General features: G+C 42.1%; 1 protein-coding gene across 9 annotated transcripts in view; it reads left to right on the plus strand.

Annotated features, from left to right (window-relative positions):
- ADGRL3 (adhesion G protein-coupled receptor L3) overlaps positions 1 to 16,734 on the plus strand; it is a 359,731-nt gene that overhangs the window by 246,380 nt on the left and 96,617 nt on the right. For all 9 annotated transcript variants that reach the window (XM_080378662.1, XM_080378666.1, XM_080378664.1 and 6 more), the window contains 4 exons: positions 12,416 to 12,599; positions 13,412 to 13,534; positions 15,532 to 15,740; positions 16,424 to 16,600. In XM_080378662.1, coding sequence (XP_080234788.1) covers positions 12,416 to 12,599; positions 13,412 to 13,534; positions 15,532 to 15,740; positions 16,424 to 16,600 — 693 coding nt within the window. The remainder of the gene's footprint in view (positions 1 to 12,415; positions 12,600 to 13,411; positions 13,535 to 15,531; positions 15,741 to 16,423; positions 16,601 to 16,734) is intronic.

Consider the following 16,734-nt stretch of genomic DNA (forward strand, 5'->3'; position numbering starts at 1 on the left):
TCACTCATATAATTGCCGCCTGCATTTCCTTAGTTTTCTTTCTTCTCCTCTTACACTTGCAAATTTAGAAACAATTTGAAATGGCATGAGGGAGGAGGTAGAATCATAATGAAATGCAGAGTGCCCTCGCAGAGGGATGTAGGAAGGAGGAGAGTGCTGCAAACTAAATATAGGATTAGGAACATAACATCCCGTGAAGTTCATTCAGCTGTGGCCTGACTTTTGTAGGCTTACATTGTGTTTTACATGAACAAAGTCAAGCCCCAGTGTTTTGGAAAGACCTGCTTGTAGGCTTTTGAAGAGTGTAGCCTGGGATTATTTATCCTGTCACCTTGCCTTATAGCATTTGCTCCAGTGACTTTTATATAAACCTGTTTGTATATTATGGGTGAGTTAATGCTGCTTTAAGAAATGTGAATGGTTTACCTTCTAATTTCTGTCTTGTGCCTGTGAACATTGATGTCGTACTTATGGGTGGTTGATCATTATTTATATGTGTATGTATAACATGCAGCGGTGTAAAAATGAAACCTGTGTTTGTGGAGGAGGCTGTCTATACCTGAATTTTCCTGCAAAATTCAACTTCATACATTCGGTATTTATTTGGTGAGCGCATATTTCATTTAGCATGTGGGATTAGATGGTTTAGATTTCTGGGACATTAAAAGTAAAACAGAACCCCTCTGCACTGGTAAGCTGTCTGCCTTCCCTTTGGATGTGGTCATGAGAAAAAGTCACCTTTTCCCTTCCATATGCATTAACAGATAAAGATGAGATATAGAGTCACACGCCCCTTGTCTGGAGTGACTTCTTTTAAGATCCCAGAGAAAGTAACTAGCATGTGAAGGAATTTAGGGAATTTTTCAGTGCAACTCTCACTCCCAAGCTAGCTATCTTGTCTACTGATACCACTGGAAACATGGTGAGGCTGGTTTGACCATGGACCTGTTGGGGACTGTGGCTGCTACCTGACCCGTAGTTTTCCTTTCCACTACCTGCACAGGCATACTGTACAGAGCCAATGCATGTGGTCTTTTCATCTTCTTTCAAACAGTAGTGGATGGTGAGTTTAATAGACTGTACAGAAAAACTGTGATTGATGGAATAAAGCCTGAATATTCTGCACAAACTTCAGCTTACCCTTAATTTCAAGGACTTCTTTGCTTTCGCTTGGAAAGGGTACTTGTGTGTTTAAACATTAATCATGTACCTGCCTCTTTAGTAGACAAAAACTGATGAAAGCTCATTGCGTGAGCTGTTTGTTATAAATATGGACAAAGCTGGTAAATTATATTGAAGAGGGCAGTCCTGTAATGGAGGGCTTGAAGAATGAATTAGATGACCTAATTGAACCTTTCCAGCTCTGCTTTGTATTATATGGAAGTAAAGTAATGTATCTGGACGTGTTTTTCATGCAGCATGTTTCCATTCAGAAAATCGTGTAGCTAAAGTAATCAGAAAATCTTGTGAAGGAAAGTTTGTCTGTAGTAACAGCTGAATGTGACTGCAGATATTCCTGTTACAGGACACTTACCCTTTACCAGGCAGTGAAATGTCTGGGCTGGCTAAGGCAATTCAGCAGAGATATTTCAACAAGTCTTAAATGATGAAATCCTGGACTTTGTGAAGTCAGCGGGAGATAGGAAGTCACTGGGAAATATGCTGCTGGTGGCAGAGAAACAGTTTTCAAACTTGCTGACATGATCTCCTTGTGCTGATCCCATTACTGTGAAGAGCATCCTTGAATAAATTTGGCTCACATGACTGGAAATGTACCTTCAGTCCTGTGTTCCCTAGACAAAACAAAGTGGGTGCAAAGTTTTCATGAGAGATGTCCAGCAATTGCAAATATCAAAAGTGCAATTGAGAAAAGGTGCGTTTTGGGGTGAAGGAGGGTGATTTAAGACAAAACCTGCTAAAATCAGTCTTATGTTTTTCTTTGGGCTGTCTAAAGGAGACACGACAGAGCCCCTGCAGCGATTGGGCTGTAAAGTCCTCTTGAGCCCAAAATTAATTAATATAAAAAAATATGTTAAATGGATCTGAAAGTTTTGTGAATTACTCAAATGTGAGACTGGGAATGCCATATCATATTATCATCTCATCGCTCTGGATAACTTTATAATTAAAACAAATATTGATTTAATTTGTGCAGTGTCAAAATACTTGTTGAATTAAAAGTTCAGGGATTTTATTTACTAGCGATAGAGGTTACGAATTCTACTCCTTTAGTTGCGTGTGTGGTAATTCATTAGTTTTGTCTCAAAAATCCAACCGGAACCAATCCAACAGACGACATGATAAATGCGTATTAATATAAAGACTGGAGAATTGCTGAGAGATTTTTCAGTGACGGTACTATTTAAGAAACTGTCACATGGGCTTCAATTTGTGATAGTAAGAGTCTACTTAGGCTGAGCTGACCTATGTGGATCTCCAAGATGGATGGGGTGAGTGGCCTTGGAAAGGTGCTCTGTTAGCTAGGGAAAGCTTGGACCCAGTGCATGGCTTTTTGGAGAGCAGAGTTCTGCATCTCTCACATGCCCACTTTTCTGCAGTACACCGTTCTTGCACTCTAATTTGGGAAAGGGATGGGAAAGTCATCGTGTGGGAGAATGAGTCACAACGGGTGACGCATTTGATTAGCATAGCTTCGTTTTGTGACTGTTGTGTGATGTAAGCTGGTATGAATTTTCTGTAATTTTTTCAGAATTGATGTTTGTTCCTTTTCCAAAGGCATTCCCCCTTAAACTGAAGCACTGGAGTTGTAGAAAACACAAAATGTTTGTCTTCTGCAGGCTGTGAAACTGGATTTGGTGTCACAGATTTCTTCTGTGCCCTTCAGCAAGTGGCATGTGCTCACAGCTCCCCAACTTAAAATGTAATAGGTACGATTCCCCTGGCCTCTGAGAATGGAGGTAGAGTAGTAAAGAGGGGGGCAAAAAACCCCAAAAGGCTGAATACTTTAATATTGCAATAAGTGAGGCCGTAGAACATGGAGAGCTTAAATATGGGGAAGAAAAATAGAGAATTTTGCAGTAAGATTTAGTAGCTGTATACTTTAAGCTTTAATAAAGACTCATGCCACATCCTGGCATGCAGAGTCTTTTTATAATGTATTTGCACCTGATTGCAAAATCTGAGCTTACCTCCTTGCTTCGCTTGGATTTCTGGGCTGAAGCTCCGGGGCATCATGAGGCCAATGACTTTCCCTGCGGTGCCAGCCAACAGTCTCTTCCCATGTGAAATTGCGTGCTGTGTTTGTGATGCAGATCTCAGAAGACAAAAACTTCACAGGCTTCCCGTTCTTTATGACTTTTTATTTTTAAATCCAGTCTTGGTGGCTTCAAGCTGGAGGCTGGTGAGTACTATAGACGGGTGGCCGCATGGGTGCCACCCCTGAGTGGCAGCTTTGCGAGAAAGGTGGAAGGACACAGCAGGGTTGCTTTTGCAGCATTTTCCTGGTCTAATGGTGTTTGCTGCCATCCTCCAGGCTGTCCTGTAAATCAGCTTGCCCTGTTTTGTAATTCTGGGCTTGATTGTACAGCAAATGGTGAAGATTATGAGGGTGCCACCCAGTCTGAAGTTCACAAGAGCTGCTGGGTGCAGGTGTCATTGGAGCCACTGAGGAAGCTGGTACGGAGCTGCTGGCAGGTTCCAGGTAGCAGGCAGTGGTGGGTGGTTGCAGAGGTGTCCTTCTGGTTCTCCTGGAAGTTTTCTGAACGCTTCACACTTGTAACATGGGCTGTTTGAATTGCTGTACTAAGCAAAAAAATGAAAGGCTTTCCTCAGAGGATTCAAGGCATTAAGTTTAAAGCTGAGTATAAGAGACTTTTTTTTTTTCTCTTTGCTAACCTAGTACCTCTCAGCAGATAAAAGGTGCATCTGGGACTTAGCCAGTACTATTTAAAGTGGATTAATTTTGTTTGTCCCACTTCTCTCTTGCTTGCATGGCTGGTCCCAACTTCTGTGAAGACTAAACGAAAAAAACTTGTAGCTCTGAGAGGGAGCATAAATTGAATTATGCTGTGTTTACTTGTGTTCTTGTGCCTGTGACAAGAAAGACTCTAACCTTCATTTATATAGAAAGGGGCAAACTAATGAGGATTTTCGAGTTCCTTGTTTGGTCACTTAATTGGCTGTATGACAAAGAGCTCTGCAGTGCATGTCAAACAACTTTCAGAGTCCTCTAATGATATGTGCATTGCTCGACTCCTGATGCTATTCTGCACAGCCTGTCAGGCGAGGTACCGTTGTTAAAGTGGCTGGAATAAATTGGCTAGCAGTGTGCATACAATGCCGTATATTAACCATAGCTACAGGGAGTACTTTTAGCAGCTTTTTCAAGAGATCGAGATGTTTGCCCATCAGCATCAAAGTGCCCCAAACTTTCATTTAATATAATTAAAAGGACATCTGAAAGAAGTGTGACTTGCAGCAGGGTTCTGCGGTTTGGTAGCCCTTTGTTAAAACTCAGTGAACTTAATATACTTCACAGCTTGAGAAACCTGCACTTGATTTGTGTCAGCAAGAGTGAAACTAGAAATCCCCACACTGCATGTTTCTGCCATGGTAAGCCTGTTGTTAGGGGAGAAGAGGATCAAAGCATCAGCCTTGGGTTTGTCACAGGACTCTGAAATTCTTCACATAAATACTAAAAAGGAAGGTGACCACCTACTCCTCTACCTACAACTGAGCTACACCTAAGGTTACGTGCTCACATGTAACATAGCAAAACTCAGAAGAAAATCTACCGTTTTCTACATTGCTGTGTGTTTACTCTGCTTTAGTCTGAATCGGTCATGGAATCTGGTGGCACGGGTAAAAAGGCTCAGTGCAAATTGCCGCAGAGGTCAGTGAAAGATGTCCCTTTCATTTGGACCGTTGGAGGAAAGGATGAGTCTCACGGACTCCCTAGGAGTTCCTTTGAAGGCTATGGATATTGTGTCAAAGAGGCATTTCTTGTTTGCAGGCCATTTTATTTTCTTGCTACAGCTTTGCTCACTTCCCCAGTGTAATTACTCTAGCGGTTGCTTGTATAGTCTCATATCCCGAACAGTAGGGCAGCAAATACAGATGATTCATAAATGCAGTTCTCAGCTTATTCTGCGGGGAAGATCTCATTAGTTGAAATAGATCATATGTTACTTCCTTCTTCCCAATCAATTCCTTTTATTTCAGTCCTACAGATGCCTTCTGACCTTAAAATATTCTTCCTTGTATACTAAGCAAAGCAAAACCATAACCTGTAATTTGTAACCTTGTTATATTTTTCAGATCTCCTATTTTTTTGTGTGGTCCCAGTAAGAGATTATTGGTAGTTCAAAGCCAAGATTGCAAACCTTGCATGCCTAGCGCAAGACCATTAATTCCGTAGTTAAGCATTTTGTAGATGGCCTAATTTTAATAAAGGTCAATGCCTTTCTTCTCACTGCAGTCAGTTCTCAGTGCTGCTGAAATTCAGGCCATTTCTGAGTCAGTATAGTTCCTGTATCCACAGCACAAACATTTAGACTTGAAAAGAGAAGATTTTTGTGCTTTTTCTTTAGAGATTTTCCTCTGAATCTATGGAGTAATTTTAGAAATTTATCTGCAAGGTCAGGAGTTCTCCTTTTGCCTTTGCCATGAGTTGTAGGTTTTGGCTCAGTTCACCAAAACTGGTACCATCAGTTGCCAATCACCACTCTGGTATTAGATGTAGGCTAGTGCTTCTGGCTGAGTTTTGAAGGAAAAAGCAGGGATTGCCAGCAGATATTCTGATGATTTATTTATTTTTAAGCACTTGTGATCCAGCAAGTTTCAATCTAAATATGTGTTTGTCTGTTTTATTGAATGTTATAATTGTGTTGTGATGACCTTACTGCTTTGCAAAAAGCCTTAGACAGTGGCTGGGCTTCCCTGTAGGAATTTGTTTTCAGTGTGCTTACTTAGGCTTTAACCTGAGAGAAATTTTAGTTTGGAATTAAAAGAATAAATGACAAGATGAAAAACGATGAAAGGATGAAGAGCCTTGTCAGACAGATTTGAAAGCACTTCTCAGCTAAGAAGTAGGATTTAATGCCAACATTTAGCCAAAATGACATTTTACGTATTTTGGGAGCTGAAGAAATGACATAGGCATCTATTTTTGACCTGAAGTCCCACAGAATGGATGACTGTTCCAGTTTGATTGGTGACCCCTGCAGAATGGGATTGTCGTGCTGTTCATATGCCACTCTAAAAAGACACATAATTTCCTTAGCTGATCCCTTTCAATGCAATAAACTTGCCAGAAGCAGCTCCTTGCATGCCCAGACCCATGCTTTCATGCTGGTTCTCTCCTCCAAAGTGGCCGTTCTGGCTGCACCATGTCCATTCAGAGTTAATGGGAGTTTCTCTTGTACTGGTGCTTTTTCTGGCCAGAGGCAAGAATCTCACGGCTTCCAGCAGAACTTGCCATCAATGGCATTGATTGTGCCTTTAACTCAATTAGTTTGGAGGCTTGCAAATACTGATAGCTTGAGAAAAGGTTTTGGTTTAGCACTGGGTGTTTCATATGAATACAGAGCAACACCAGTAGTTCTTGAACAAGGAAGCAGGTAAGCTTTTTTGAAGTAGCACTGCTTTCCAGTAAGAAAAAGGAAGAAAGCATAATGTGATCATTGAACCATATCCACATTTCAGTGCGTCTGCTCTCTGATGGGTTTTTCATTTTCACTGTGCACTGTGGACCTGAAAGGGTTTTCATGCTTTTTTTCCTCTGCTGATTGCCATAAAATGTCAAGCTGCTATTAAAAAGTAGGCTAGTAATGTTTTTGCATGCTTTGAATAAAGATGATGCACTTATTTTGGAGCAGTACCTGGAGACCTCAGGCAAAACCAGAACCTCAGACCATAAGCACAGCCTGAGGCTCTCTCTCTGTGATTTCACTCTACAGACTTAGCGCTGCTGTTCTCAGAAAGGATAGGCAAACGTTTTTTGTTGAGGCAGTGCCAGCAAATGGCCTTGGTACAGTGGTAGCTGTACAAGCACTGCTTGTTTCATGCACTAGCTGTGATTTTAGTCTACTGATGCAAAGCACAGCCTTGTTGCTGTAGCTCTACCCTAATTTTTGAAAGCACATTGCATGAAATGTTCCGGTGAGATCAAGGAAGACAAGTGTTAGCAGTATTACACAGGGCTTTAAAAGTTAAAAAAATGAAGATATTGTAATTAGAGATGTCATTGCCAAAGTGGTGCATTAATGCCTTATGCCACTGTCCTCATTCTCTCGAAGCTGCCCTAGGACGTAAAACCTTGATGTAGGTTCCATGCAAAATAATGTATACATTGTGTTCAGTCTTCTCTTAGGAGGTGCTCCTTTGTAAGGAAAGACAAACTGAGTATTTGAAGATCACTCAGCAGAAGGATTCAACCAATGTTCCCTGTAGGGCCTGCTGGTACTCACTTGCCATGAAGCAGTATTTTCTCCAGTCATAAGTTTCTTAGGGTTTTTGTTCTTCCATCAGCTGCTCAGCGAGAGGCCAAAATGAACAATAAACATTTAGGGAGCTCCTAACTGTAGGAGAGCTGCTGGTTTTCTAAGGTTGGGTTGCTGTACTTAAGGCACCATAGCACATTGCAGTCTGATCCCAAATTTGGCGATGGGATGAGTACATCTAACTAACGCTAATCTCTTAGTGATTTCCAGTGTTAACTCCCAATTAAAGACAGTTTTTTACATTACAGTATCTGCTTTTGTCAAAGAGCAGTGCCTTGGATGTTGGTACGTTGAAAAATAAATAAATGTGGTATCACTGGCTGTATACTCCCCTCCTAGGTTTAAACTGTGTGTCACATAGCCATATATTCTCACCAGACACTTCTAGAGGAGGAAAAGATAAAAATAAATGAACAAGAAGAATTCAGTTTTATGGCATTAAGTAGCTGTCACAAAGGAAATCAATGTGATATGTACAATTGGCCTTTTAGTAATGTATAATTACTGTAAGGCTCCTAATTAGTTGCCTTTTGACAATACATCTTTTAATACCAATTTGTAAGTGTCTGAGGAGGTAGGTTTACATTTTGTTTCACTTTTGTCACCTCAGAACAAAAGCAAGAAACCATGAGCAGATGCCCTTATTTGGGGGAAAAAATCTCCATCTGCAAGTTACTAACATTTATTTACATTGAATGTACACTCTGTGGTGCTGTATGACCACATAATGGAAGGGATCACCATCATGGGATTTGTTTTCTATGCTTGGCATGTTCTCGCTCTTCTCTCAATGTACAATTGTAACCACTGCTGGAGAGATGAAAGGTCCACCGAGTCTAATAGTCTCTGACCCACGATGGTTGCTCTTCATGGACTTGTATTTAGGTGGGTTGGCTTTGCATGTATAGGTACCCTGACATCACAGGCAGCATACAGCTACACCTACATATCTCAGGGTAGAAAGGCAGATGGAAAGCCTTCCTTCTGGGCTCCCTTCTGCCATGCCCTTCTTCCCTTGTTTGATCTTAGGCTACCAAGGCTACCAACAAGCAAGCTATGCCGTGTGAAAGCCTTCCCTTGATGTCATTTGAGTTACTTTTGTCCTTCTCACTGTGCATATGTGGGGTGGTGCTGAGGTATGTTTGGGCTCCAAGCCCAACATTTTTATTTTGCATGAGAATCACAAGGGTGCTTTGGAAGTTGTTCACCCAGTTGAGCTGCATTTGGAAGAGGGATCAAGCAGGGGAAGAAAAGAAAACCACAGGAGAGGAGGTCCTCTAGCTTGGGAAGCAAGGACAGGGTCTTCAATGAGGTAGCCATGAGGCATCCTTTATTAGGTGTTGTGTTCTTCAGGGACAGGATTAATCTCATGTGATTTGGGACACCTAAATGGGGGTAATACTTGCTGTAGTTCCTTCTGCTTTCAATGGGGAGAGAAACTAGAGAGCGTCTGGGCTCCCAGCTTGGCTGCATGTTAAATTCTGAAACTGAAGTGGGATGAAACTAGTTTAGAACTTTCCTGGCTCCCTCTGAAAGCCCCCACCTTTATTAGGATCACTGGGGATCACAGGTAAAACCTATCATTCCATTGATTTCCAAGCACACCTATCTCATGCCACCTTCATTTAAAGGTCCTCCATCAGGGCTAACTCTCTTGCTGCTGTTCATTGTGAGGGTTCCCTGGGAGCTTGGCACTGCTGCTGCTTCTGTGCTGGAGCTTCAGCAGACCACAAAAGTCATGGGAGCGGGTTCCAAACCAGCCTAAACCATGACAGCTCAGCTTAAATGCAAAAGCTGATGCTTGTTCTGTGTGCCTGCCTTCCCACAGTTCCCATTCCCCTGCCCAGCTTTTCCCAGTTGGCATCTTTGTCTCAAGAGACAGTTGCTTTAACAGCTGTTTTGTTTCATTTAAACACCTACCTCAGCTCCTGTCCAAAATGCAAACATTTCGTTAGCACCTCGTCTCCTTGGCTTCAGCCCACAGCACTCAGGCATAATGAAGTGCTGCACTCAGAAATATAATGCAGGGAACACCTGATTAATGCACTGAGACAGGTGAGGGGAGTGACCCTCTGGAAAAAGCTATGGACTGAATTTGTCTCAGATGTAGTGCCAATGGAGACAATCTACCAGCTTTGTTCAGATACATGCTAAGCACCTGGCCCAGATTCCTTGGAAATATTTCTGAAACTTTTGTGTCAGCCCCCAGATCCAAGGTGGTATGAAGTGGCTGGTTTCAGGTTAGTCACTTCAAGAGGATGGATGCTCACCAGCACTTCGTCCATTGGGTGTGGAGTACATGTTGTGCGGGAAGTGGCACATTAGGCCTGACTGGTGTTCCCTCTCAAACTTCGCACACACTTCAAAAAATAAATAAAAAACACATTAGCTAGAATGATTTTTCCTCAGAAAAATCTTTTCAGCAGATGTTTCACTGTAACACAAATATTTCAGCATCTGTTTCATGTTTTGACAAATAAGTATTACCTTTCCATACAGAGCCAGGAGCTGGATCTGCTGCAAAGACTCTTTTCACCATTCAGATACTGGTAAAAGTATCCAGGATGTTGTTCTAGCAGAGATTTAAAGACAACATTAGTAGCTGTGCTAAATGGAAGTAAGGCAAATTGTAGTGTGCAGGGTAACATTGAAAGGGGAGAAAAACTCTCATTGTCTACTTTCTGTGCCTAAAAGATCTTTGCAAGAAAACACCATGTTGTGGAGAACCTGCACAGCAAAATAGTCAAGGTTTTTGGTCACTGGAAAAGAATGCTACCTCCTTTTTGCCTGTAAAGAGATAAGCTACCAAAGTAAACTACAGAATTTTATTAAGAGCTACAGAGATCAAGCTTCCAGAGTTTAAAACGCTGAACACAGACACACCCCCCAAATACTATGGATTTTATGTGTTTCTTCTTGACTATTAAAGTCAGCCAGCTTTTTGTGTGCACATACTAAATGTGTTAAGATGTTTTTTAGACTCTATAGGAAAAAATCAGTTTAAGAATCAGTTTAAGAAATTGATTTATGGTTAGTAAGTTCCACTTAACAGCAAATGAGAGTGAGGTTCCTGTCCTGGATTGTAAAGGCTTGATAGCAAAGATACTTTTGCAGTGGCACCAGAGGACAAGATTTTCAGCCATTTTGATTTGCTTCAGTGGTTGAACCATGGATTGCTCCATACTTTGGGAAACCAACTGTAAGGCTCAGGAGAAATGTTGTCTATTAATCAGGGGACTGGGGAAGATCTATTTAAGGTACAGGAGAAGCTTGGCACAAGAACAAATGAGTTAATTGATCATTAATAGATGTAGGTTGGTGAGTAGGAGCTTTGTACTGTCAGAGGAGTCTGATTCTGGTTTAGTCTTCCAATAGGAGCCATGGTAGTACGAGGAACCTTCCAACCTGAAGGATATTTAGGATGAAGATGCACGTGCCAGTATCTCAGTGAAATGTCTTTTCTGGGGTTAAAAGCACCAGCAGTGGCATGTCTAGCTGTCTAAGCTGCTTCTTGAACCTTGCTGTAATTGAAATTTTTTGGAAGGTCACCTGGATATAGCAATAAAGTCAAATTCTGGTTTGCTATGATGATATTCTCCTGTTGCACATTTGTATCTGAACATGACTGGTGAGTGAGTCAGGATGCCCTGCTTTCTCTGTGCCATGTGTTGCTGTTGTAACACTCCTCCTGAGGGCTTTGCTGGAGAATGAGCTATGCTGCATCTTCTTTGCACAGGTCATGTTGTGCAGGTGGGTTTAGAAATAGGAGTAAATACTGAAGCATTGTCATGAAAGTGAGACCAAGAGGCATCCTTTAGGCTTACAGTGTTGAAATTCCATGGGACTGTCCTTGCCTTGCAGAACAGAGGTGTGGGTACGATGCCCGTGCATTTAGCCTACAGAAGATTATTAAGAACAGCAGCTTATCTCAAAAGGGAATCTTGATTTCTGCAGTCAGCATTAGCTGGCAGTGGAAGTGTTTCTTTGCCGGTCAGGATAGCTTGGTGGCTAGACAATAACCAGCACAATCAAAGTACCTTTTTTTTTTTTCCTCTGCACAATCAGTTCTACCAACTGATACAGCTGGTTTGATTAAAAAACTTTAGTGAGAAAGTACTTGAGTCAGCTCTGATTAGTAACTAAGCTGGAGAGTTCGGGTTGAGCAAAACCTTCAGGTTGGGTAGGCTCAACTGCTGTAATTTTGCAATCAGGAAGCCAGTGCAGCTTTGTGCGATCCTGGATGCACATCCAGATTAACCTGTGGGAAGTTCTCCATGGGAGAGCTCTTTGTGCGTGGCAGCCCAGGGCAGAAGGTGCACCACAGGAGGGACTGAAGTTGTTACCATGGGGCTGACTCCTTCCTGAATGGAGCGATTTGAAATGTAGTGTCTTAACTAAATCTCTACAGGCACCTGCTGCTTCTCTGGATGAAGTTGTGTAACTCAACTATCTCTGTGTTTTCATGACTGCCTGCCAGAGGTTATGTGATGGGAAGCGCTCTAAGGAGCACAGCCCTTGCAGATACTACATACATTTCTTGAGTGCCCCAGCCCTACTCGTGAATTCTGGTGCTGCAGGTATCAGCAACCTGCTTCACAGATGGTTTTTGAAATCTATTTTCGTGCGTGTTTCCTTAACGATTTTCTCATCTCCCCCCCGCCCCCAACCCCCTAATTCCTTCTTACTGCAAGCCCAGAGCTGCTGATCACAGAAGCAGGGAAGTGCTATTGCCAGCCTGCATTTAGAATAAAATGGACATTTCCTCCCTCTCCCATCCAATGGCATAAATGATGCCTAGCTCCATTGCAGGCTGCCCCGGTGGGTGGGGAAGTGAGATGCTGTCCTCTCCCTATAAACCGATGTGTGTGCAGGATGGGACTGAGCATATGTCAAAGGTCTCAATAGTGCTTTAGGTTCACTAGAGCCCTTTCTCACTCGATCCCTGTCCCTTGCAGGCCATGGTGGAGACGGTGAACAACCTCCTGCAGCCACAGGCTCTGAATGCGTGGAGGGACCTGAACGCAAGCGAACAGCAGCGTGCAGCCACCAAGTTGCTTGACACCGTGGAGGACAGTGCCTTCGTGCTGGCTGATAACCTGCTGAAGACAGACATTGTCCGGGAAAACACTGACAACATCCGTAAGGGACAGATCCTGTAAATACTGAGAGCAGCCAGAAGGAGAGTAAAGGCTGGGAAACCTGGCTTTAGTCTTGTCCCCTAGATTAACTGGAGAGCAATTTGTTGGATATGTCTTGGCCCATTGTCTGAAGGGCTTAAAAGTCTTTCCAAAACAGCCTAAAGGGATGAGGCAGCTCTCTACCCTTGAAAACCCATGGGAAATGAGCACCTAACCTGCCTTTATTACTCCTGGCAAAATTTGTGCTAGAGCAATGAGTGCACCGCTTCACAGGGAGATTGTTCATTGTAATGCAATTGTGTTTCATTTCATACAAATTTGTGTCTTTATTTGGCTGATTGTTGATTTTAATTAAAAAACAAGCATTATGGAAAGAACGAGCACTCCCGCTGTGCATATGTAAAATGAGAGCAACTCTTCTTTCTATTTCTATGAATATAGATCCCAAGCACTGATAACATTAACAGAAAGTACCAATCGCCACTGGCAAAGAACTAGCATTTTCAGATTTTCATTTTAACCATTGTCCTTAATATCCTGAGGTTCTTGTTTACAAGAACTGGTTGTCTTTTGTCTTCCACAGAGAGTAGAATTTATTTGCACTCTTTTTTTTTTTTTTAAATTAAATTTAAAACTTCTTCAGGGCAAAGATTTAAAAAGAAATAGGAGCCCGAACACAGTCTAGCATGAAACGTCGTAAGTTGATACCTCTGCCCTCAAATGGTCTGGAATACCATTTTGTAGCTTTGAGGTATCATGTCAAAGATTATTTCAGTAAAGATTTTTCTTAGTGTCGGTCTCTCTTGCAAACAGAGCTGGAAGTTGCGAGACTAAGCACAGATGGGAATCTGGAAGATCTGAAGTTTCCCCAGAACATGGGCCATGGGAGTGCCATTCAGCTGTCAGCAAATACCTTGAAACAAAATGGTCGAAATGGTAGGTCCAGCACCTCTAGCCGCACCAACCTCATCAATCAGTTGTGCTTTAAGCATTGTTTTATGTTTAACCAGTTGTAAGTATACAATCAATTGCTATGTTAATATTTAAATTAACAGTAGTGTCAGTTGCTCAAGCCCTTGAGTGCGAGCTAAGTTGGCTGACTGTGAATGTATGTTACTGCTGAGTGATTCACAGCCTTCAAAAGTATTACATGCTGGTAAAGATGCATCAGACCCTTAAATGATGTGGCTGTTGGAGCACAACGGTGAGTCCAGAGAAGTGTTTTTAACTGCTGTTATCTGCAATAGGAGGCTTCAAATGGGATAAGAGGCTTGTTTGAGTACACTGCTTCACAGTGGGGAACTATACAAACATCTGAAAAGCGAGAGGGAAGAAACAATAGTAGCAAATATTAATAATGAGCAAACATGGCAGAAAAGGTCAATTAGCTGTTATGAGTCTAAATCTTCAATGCCTTTCTCTCTGAAGCTTGTGAACCTCCTGATATAGTATAAATTAAAGATGATCTTATATGTGAATAGTCTTCATGCTGCCAAGCCATTTATTTCAAGACCAGGAATCTGAGCAGACACATTTGTTGATCTCTACAGCCCTGCTATAGACCGATTTCAAACTCCCCGGCTTTCTACCAATGGGCCCAACATACTCCTGTTTCTGAGTTCCTTTAAAATTTAATTTGTGTGCAGTGGGAAAGCGCTCTAGTATGAGCTTTGATAACTGTAGGGAAAACATGAGTAATAGGGTGGTATTACAGCCAGACCAGATGCGTTAAGCTGTTGAGAGACAAGTTTGGTCTGGTGGTTCAGAAGGAAAGTGTTGCCATTGGCTTCCTTGATGGGGTTTGGTACTTTTGCAAGTAGGATTTGAAGAAAAGTATTTCTCTTAGAGACAGTGTGAAGCCCAAGATGCGCAGCACAACTCCAGGGTGCAGGAGTTTTACTCCGCTAGTGGGCTTCGGAGATTTGTAGGGAAAGAGAAACTGTGTTGGCAGCAAGGAAGGGGAAGTCTGTATTTCTAAGCATGGTATCACTGGAGTTCTGGTCAAATCAGCAGAGTGCCATCAATTTGCACCAGCCTGGCACCTGCCCCGATGTGAACAAAGAGCTAGAAGTAAAATTATCATAGAAGGAGTTAGGTCGGGAGGGACCTTTGAAGTCATCAGTGCTTCACTTTTCTCAGAAGCTGGGGTGATTCCTATAGAAACAAAAGAATACCTCCCTCCAACTAGTACATATAAAGGCAAACTAATCACATTAAATTCTTCTTTACAGGATATGAAATAATGTGCAAAAAAAAAGGCAAACGGGATGGTTTCAGATAAAAACAATTGTCTGGTAGCCTGAGTTTTCTGCAGGCTCCCTAATGGTGGGGTTTTTGTGGAAGAGGGGGTATCTGATTGGCAAATTAAGAAAATAAATATGTTTTAAAATGAAATATTTGCAGTTTTGTTTTACCCTTCATGTGAGATTGGATTTGTGTTGGAAAGTTTTGGATTCCTTCTCCAAGATTTGTCCCCACACTTTTCTGAGGTAGTCTTAATTTATTAATGGACTAAATTACAGTGTTACACTGCATCTGCGTGACAGGCCGGAACCAAACACGTTTCCAAAGCATAGCCTGGAGAATAAAGTGTTATGTCAGGTGGGAGATGGGCCACCTGGCCCCTTTTTCTCTGGAGCCAGTTGTACCCACTGCCACCAGAAATAAGCCCACCTTCTCTGTCTCTTTCCGACCAATCTGTTGAGAACGGCAGCTCTGGCCTTCTTATCCATGGGCTGCTTGTTGCACCTCGTGGTGCTCATTGGGATTGGTGGAAGGTGAGTTTCATATGCCACATTTTGGTCCTTTCACATTTTCTCAGAGAAGTTTTAACGTTGGTTCAGAGAAGAGATGTGTCACCTAAAATAAACAAACCAAAAAACCCCACACCCACCGTGCTGACCTGGATATCTAACCTTTTCCTGCTCTTCTAGGTGAAATCAGAGTAGCTTTTGTGCTGTACAATAACCTGGGCACCTATCTCTCCACGGAGAATGCCAGCATGAAGTTGGGAACAGAAGCAATGTCGACTAATCACTCCGTCATTGTCAACTCCCCTGTCATCACAGCAGCAATAAACAAAGAGTTCAGCAATAAGGTTTACCTGGCTGATCCTGTGGTGTTTACTGTCAAGCACATCAAGGTGAGTTAGTTTGAAAAGTGATTCTTTCCTAATATCTAAAACAAAGTGATGCAAAAGTTGGCTGATGTGAGGCCCCCAGCAGTCCTTGATTAGATTTTGAATTATACATTTGTTCCTTTGCACTCTGTGTTATTTATGGAGAATGTCTCTTTTACGTTACATTAATAAAAGTAAAGAAAGACTTTCCTTTGAGCTGATGCCCATTGCTCAGTTGCTGACACACATAATTCTGTAAATTAAAAACTACCACTATATTAGAATACACCATAATATTATTTTATCATGGTGGCAGGGAATATTAGGGGGAAGTGGAATTAGAGTGAAAGAGGACAGCTAGTCCTCCTGTTAGCCAAGCACAGTCATTGCAAAAGTTGATTGCTTAAAGCAATTAATTTCTCTGTTCTGCAATGCAAATGAAGCAGTCTGGTTTTGAAGAGCTGGATTTAGTCTATGGCTGAAATTAATCAAGAACAAAGAACTAAGTCTGCATTAGCAAAGAGAGCAGCAGCAGCAGTCTTTCTCTGGTATCGGCAGGTAATACTTGACGTATAAACCGCTGGTGTTTGTTTATCCAAAATTAAAGGGTGAGAGTTACAAAGTGCCTCTGGGGAAAAAAAATAGTGCATTTAGAAATTTCTGAAACTCTGTCATTTTTATTGCATTTATTCATTTCTTCCCTGCAGCAGTCAGAAGAAAATTTCAATCCGAACTGTTCGTTCTGGAGCTACACAAAGCGTACAATGACAGGGTATTGGTCCACTCAGGGGTGTCGCCTCCTGACAACTAACAAGACACACACCACATGCTCCTGCAATCACCTAACCAACTTTGCGGTCCTCATGGCACACGTGGAAGTTAAGGTAAGCATTGCAGATTCACAAGCTGCCAATGCAGTGGGCAGGAAAAGTGGCCAATGTAACATCGTTTTGTTACTGCAGTTGGAGCGGAGCAGGGAGATTGTTGTGTGACAGTTACTCTTAACAGTGGAAACCAT

Source organism: Falco punctatus (genome assembly GCF_963210335.1).
Source record: "Falco punctatus genome assembly, chromosome: 1".
NCBI lineage: Eukaryota > Metazoa > Chordata > Aves > Falconiformes > Falconidae > Falco > Falco punctatus.